Genomic DNA, 6,173 nt, shown 5'->3' with positions numbered 1-6,173 from the left:
ACTCTGGAGCAGACCCCTGTAGCAGCCTGTACGAACATAAAATCAGAGGTATGGTATCTCTCAAGGTGCCTCATGAAGAACACATTGGAAGAAGGATGTGCATGGCTGATCCTATGTCTTGGCGAGCACGATGAGCAGAGGAAACTGTGAGGACCCTGATTTTGGCATCTTGATTAGGTCATTGGGCATTTTATGGCCAATTTTCGAAGTACTGCATTTGCATTTTTGCTCACCTTGCTTGGGCTATATTTAGTAATCATCACAGTTAATGTAAGTTGTAACTCTAGGTCCTAGTCATCTTACCTACCTATACCTACATATGATTAATGCATTCACACTGTTTTGACACACATGAAGGGAATTGGAGTGTTGATAGGTGTTGTAGTTCCTGACATCAGACGGATTGGATTAGTAGCATCTATTGTTTTGCTTGCCTTCATGATCACAGAAGGCTTTTACATTCAGGTATATGTTTATGTTTACTTTGGAACAAGTTCTTTCAGTCTGGGCTTATAATATTTGTGTTGTTTCAAACTTACCAACAAACAATGTCATGGTCTTGTAATCAACAACAGCATACATGTTTCCAGAGCACAAGCGCCAAAAAATTCCATACAAACTGCATGAGTGTAACCGTCAGGTTCTTAGGTTCTTGGTTGAAATAGGATCGTTAAATTACGTTTGTATATGTTGATGGTGAGGATTTCTGAACAATCACATTGACAAAAGAGAAACGTAAATGTGGGTTGAAGTAGGATAACTGCATAAGAATCTGTCTAACTTAACTTCAAACAATTGATTCTTCCAATATAATATGACCTAGGATGTTGGGACTGTTGAGCTCTTATTGTTGATACATTTCACAACCTTGTCAGAATGTCTTATCTGGCGGAGCAAAGAGCAAGAGCAATCTGCATGGCGCAATATACCATTATATTGTTATTACCATTATATTTTTTCTGGGAGGTCTGGAAATGGAGAAATAAAATCATCTTCAACAACCACCAGATTTCTGAACTGCGAGTTTTGGAAAACATCAAACTGGCCCGGCCCACACTACTGGTTCATATCTGCATACCGGGCCGAAGGTTTCTTCTTGCAAATCCACCCCTACAGTGGTTTTCCCGACTGCCTATTTTGATGGAGCATCGCAAAGACATATTTGCCGATGTGGTTTCTGGATTGCCTTCTAGCTGGATCAGGAATTCTAGATACATTGGGGTGCTGGCCGTGGCACGAACACTTAAGCTGAAGTAATGTCACTCTAAGGTTTACTTTGGTTCACAAAATTTTTGAACATCCCAATATTACACATATATGAGGACTTGGACGGGCACATATCTATCAAACCACTCTTCGAGGCTGGCTCTTCCAAGTACAACAACTCTGGACTTATTATCCCGGTTCATCTATTGCATACATAGGAAGAGAGCATAACCATTTTACACTCTTCAAGGCTAGCTCTTCCAAGTACAACAACTCTGGACTTATTATCCGGGTTCATCTATTGAACACAGAAAGAGAGCATAACCATTTTACAGGAAGACTCTCGAAAAAAGGACTTCATGCTGAAGCGGACGTACTGCACATTGAGATTAAGATGGAAGGACAAATTCTAGACGCCGAGGTGATGACTTTCTCTGAATAGAACTATTTCTTTGCAGGAATTCTCATATGAACAAGATGAAATTTGCCGGGATACAACATGCTGGACATTCTATCAACCCATTTTGTGTTTTTGATTTGTACATATTACTTTTCCTATGCTTGGTTTGCTGATTCACTTGTCTTCATTATGCCTGCACAATACTGGTTATGATAGTCTATACTTCTGGATTTGCCAGAATAGTTTTGACTGGAACAGAAAGATGATATTTGATGTATTTTATTACATCTATATGTTGATCTCATATCACGTGTTTGTAAAATTTCTTTTTGATGAATGTATCGCTTTTTCCATACTGAAAAATAAAATTAGAGACAACCTTGTATGAAGCAACATGGTCTTATGTAATTTGTTCAGCTTAATTTGACGGTGCACGTGCTTTTTGTAAATTAACAGCTTGTCTATGGTAGGCAAATGTGAAGTACATTGAAAACCTGTCAGTTTGTCAATTTGCAAAGAGTTAAAAGTATATCCTTTACTGAATCGTGATAATAATTAATTTCTTCGTATATGTATTACAAACTGATTCATAATGGTGTTGGATTGTAAGCAAGGGTAGTCCCTACAAATTTGATGGGAGATCGAGAAGACTATACAAATAGTTAAAACCCAGAAGATCTCACGCAAGGTTACATATTGAAAAAAAATATATCCTATCTAGCTAGACTACAACGGATCTGTGACTGCTGCATGTATGGACGGTTCTCTGAGAGGCAGAAGCACATCCATCACTGCATTCGTCAAAGAAGCAAAGCCATCACTGTATTCATCAAATAATATGTTTAGACCAAAAATATCAAATAATATGTTTAGAACAAAAATGAGAACGGATCAATGGAGAAGTATGAACTTAAGCTAAGATTTTCTGGAAAAATCATATAGAAATTTTAGGGTCGATAAGTTTCGAATCTCTATCGAGATTCATTATAGGACATGGTGGAGATTTATTATATGATGGTGATAAACCTTGATAAAGATTTATTATATGATGGTGATAAACCTTGATAAAGGTTCGAAACGCGTCACCCTAAAATTTTCCATGTGATTTCAAATTTTGACAAATCAGAAATATGAACTTATTCGTTCAGTAAAATTACATTACACATAAATCTTGTCGCATTAAGCAAGATATTTTAATTATCTAAAGAAATAGGGACTAACTGCCTCGCAGCTATCCGCCTTGTTCATTTTGGTTAAGATTACAAATCTGTGAAGGTTGTATTCAGCGAGCAGTGAACACTGTGGCCACTGGACCACGATTGTGATTATTAAATGTTGTTATATTTACTACTCGCTTTCTTCACTGAAGCTTTCTCCCAAGTTTTCTTCACTGAAACCTTCTCCCAGTCGTTGGCGCAGCTGCTCGAATACTCCCACACTACATTGTAGTTTGGGACATCCAGACACATCAAGGTTCACCAACGATCTCAAGTGCTCAACTTTGGGCAGCACCTGTAAATTGGAACACCGGCACAGCTAAAGAATTTGGAATCCCTTTAGATCCCCAACTGAGTCTGGGAGCATTTGCAGAGCACGACACCCTTCCAAGTCAAGACTTTGGAGAACCGTCAGCTTCCCAACCGAGTCTGGCAGCGTCCGTAGAGCGCGGCACTCGCCCAGGACAAGACTTCGAAGGCCCGTCAGATTCCCAACTGAGTCTGGGAGAATTTGCAGAGCACGACACCTACTAAACATGGCCATTGAATTTCAGCCCTTGACCATTACAGACGAACCATCCACATTTTTTCAAAAATCAATCAAAACCATGGCACGGTAGAAAATCCAGAAATTCAAATTGCAGATCTGTTTTATATATTAATATGAATATGAAAATCTTGGAGCCCTAAATCAAACCCAGATACATGAACCATACACTGAAAGTGGCAAATATCTTAAAAACAGGCAAGGGCATCATATATATTCCCATAATTGAACATTAAAAATTTCTCAAATAGAAGTACTGTAAAAGCCACCAAGCTAAACTTTACCTTCTGAGCATCTTTGAAAAGTTTCCTGATAAACAAAATCAAAAGTGTATCAATTTCAAATCTCTCACATGTTTCTGCAGGTTCTTCTCAGAACCCTCACTTAACAAAGAGTTTGGACACAGTACACAAATTCTACATTTCACAGCCATAAAAATAACGCGATTTTACTGTATACCTATCTGCTTGTTATTCCATTCGTAATTCAATCTCGATGAATTCCAGATAATTTGTAGTTTCGCCATTTCAGTCAAAACCTACTAAACATGGCCATTGAATTTCAGCCCTTGACCACTACAGACGAACCATCCACATTTTTTCAAAAATCAATGAAAACCATGGCACGGTAGAAAATCCAAAAATTCAAATTGCAGATCTGTTTTATATTTCAGCTCTGTTTGATACATGAACCATACACTGAGCCACCGCCATTTACCCACCTGGTTTTCTCCCGGCCTTGAAGATCGAAGCAGTCTTTGCAGTCATCGAAGCCCTTCTGGTATTTTCTCTGAATGAGGCACGAGTAATTCTTGCAAGAATATGCAGTCCAGACGACACTGTAATCAGGGGGGCTTTTCGCATGCTCTCAGGAAGTTGCAACTTCTTCCTGAAGCTCAGTCGTGAGCCCACAGATGTCAAGTGAAAGGTGAAACGTTTTTTTAAGGTTTTTAATATTTTAAAACATTTTTTATTAAATCAGATGGCTAATCAGACGGTTGATTTTTGTTCAATCGTCTAACAAAAGATCTAATGGCTACGATTAAGACAGAAAGGCACTTGAGGGAGTTCATTTCAGAGGGAAACGCCTTACGGCGTAACTAGCCCATAGTCAATCGGATACAATCTCCCCTGGAAGACATTAACGACTTTTGAAACACAAATAATCTATTCTTTTGCCGAGGCCATTTGCGAACATGGTAGCTATCACAGCAAGTGCAAAATCAATCATACCAATTTGCTTTGATAGCGTTGGAAACTGCAGTAGAAACCAATCTCATCTTCCTCAATATTGCAACCTTTCTAGCAGTCCTCGAATTGTATGTGATTTGCGCAGGCGAAAAAGGCGTAGTCCACTCTCAGTGTTATTCTCAATCTCCATGATGAACAGGACACATAGCAGAAAAGGTAGCAGCGACAGCATGGGAACAGATGAATCATCTGACGAAACTGAAGCGATAATTGAGAATGGGCTCCCCTCTGCTTCAGCACCTTCTTTAAGAGGATTCAACCACTATGTCAACAAAGCAGTTAATAATCTTCCCACCCCCTCTGTTTCTCCGTGTTGTTTGATTGCAAATTTTCTTTAGTTCAGGCATAATGTGTGTCAAAATTTTTAAGTCCCGACTTATCATTCTTTACCCCAAAGCCACTGGTTGAATCCCCGTTTTTCAGTTCCGGGGATTCCACATCCCAGCTTTGGAACTTTAATTTGGATGGCTTCCTGCAGTGTATCTCTTCTTAGTTTCAATTTTTTGATTATCTTGACTGAACTTATTGCAAGTGGTTTAAATTGCTGAATGGGGATCACAAATGCACAGGGTGCAGGTTTGAGCCACATTGATAATCAGTTCCCGCGTTCACCACTCCCAGTGGGACCAGGCTTAACATACTGGTGCTCTATAGAACACTTAAGACCGGTATCCAGGGTGTTTCATTATGTTTCAGCGAAGTTGGGAACTGGTGGACAAGTTTTTGAGATAGCAAGAGAGGTCCTCAAGTTTCAAGGGACATAGGGTAGAGACGTGAGAACCTCTATAGAAGACTCTAGAAAATATTGAGAAAAAAATCGAAGAATCATGAATAATCACAAATAAGTCATAATTACCATATACGAATTTGGATATGTGGTGATATGGAATAGTTTTGAATGGGAAAATTTCAATACAGAAATCTACTAGAGAATGAATATCACTAGTACGAAAAGCATGCAATTGCTTCTTTAGAAAAAATAAATTTAGATTCTAGAAAGTTAACATTATATAGCAGCCATTCTCTGGAAATTTCGAAAATCTGTGTTTAAGACAATTTTAGAAATTTCACCTTATTTACTTGAGGTTTTCTAGATCTTTGAACTTGTCAACCTTATGGCTCAATCTGAAACATAAATTGCAGCTGCATACATTTCACTTTTGTCAAACCAAATACGCAAGGCAGCCCAAGAAAATAAACACCAAGCAATTGTACTTGAAGGGAATTATATTTTTAACCCTAAGGTACAATCATCAACATATAACAGATCTGGAAATAACTTATAAACAACAGATTTGTTATAGCCACAAATCTGCCCTCTTAACTTCTATTTACTCGTCAAATCTCTCATCAAAAGCTCTGTTATGTTAAATCAGCATACATAACTCACACTAGAAACTACTCAATTGCCATGAGAACATAAGCTGAAAATCAGAGCCGCAAGTACACAAATCTTGGACAGCAAAGTACACTTCATATAGGCACAAGAATGAAGTTACAAGTACATGCAAACAACTTATCAAAGCAGGTACAAGAGAATCCTTTAAGCTTAT

The 6,173-nt window shown here is 38.3% G+C and overlaps 1 protein-coding gene across 1 annotated transcript; it reads left to right on the top strand.

The window, feature by feature from the left end:
* Window positions 1-4,516: 4,516 nt before the first annotated feature.
* On the top strand, window positions 4,517-5,395 carry LOC149219780 (uncharacterized). The gene is made up of 2 exons (XM_089382679.1): window positions 4,517-4,898; window positions 5,190-5,395. Exons 1-2 carry the CDS (start codon window positions 4,566-4,568, stop codon window positions 5,382-5,384), a joined length of 528 nt encoding a protein of 175 aa, XP_089238805.1. The 5' UTR covers window positions 4,517-4,565; the 3' UTR covers window positions 5,385-5,395.
* The last annotated feature ends 778 nt before the right edge of the window (window positions 5,396-6,173 follow it).

The sequence above is a fragment of the Pinus tabuliformis genome, chromosome Q (assembly GCF_031772625.1).
Source record: "Pinus tabuliformis cultivar Carrire ecotype Pingquan chromosome Q, CPIR1, whole genome shotgun sequence".
In the NCBI taxonomy this organism is placed as follows: domain Eukaryota; kingdom Viridiplantae; phylum Streptophyta; class Pinopsida; order Pinales; family Pinaceae; genus Pinus; species Pinus tabuliformis.
This window is presented reverse-complemented; position numbering and strand designations above follow the sequence as displayed.

What these genes read in the sequence shown, in the direction of transcription:
- LOC149219780 (XM_089382679.1), top strand. Translation starts at nt 4,566, where the DNA reads ATGGTAGCTATCACAGCAAGTGCAAAATCAATCATACCAATTTGCTTT. An exon ending in ACCACTATGTCAACAAAGCA is followed by an intron (nt 4,899 to 5,189) that starts GTTAATAATCTT and finishes ACAAATGCACAG; the next exon opens with GGTGCAGGTTTGAGCCACAT.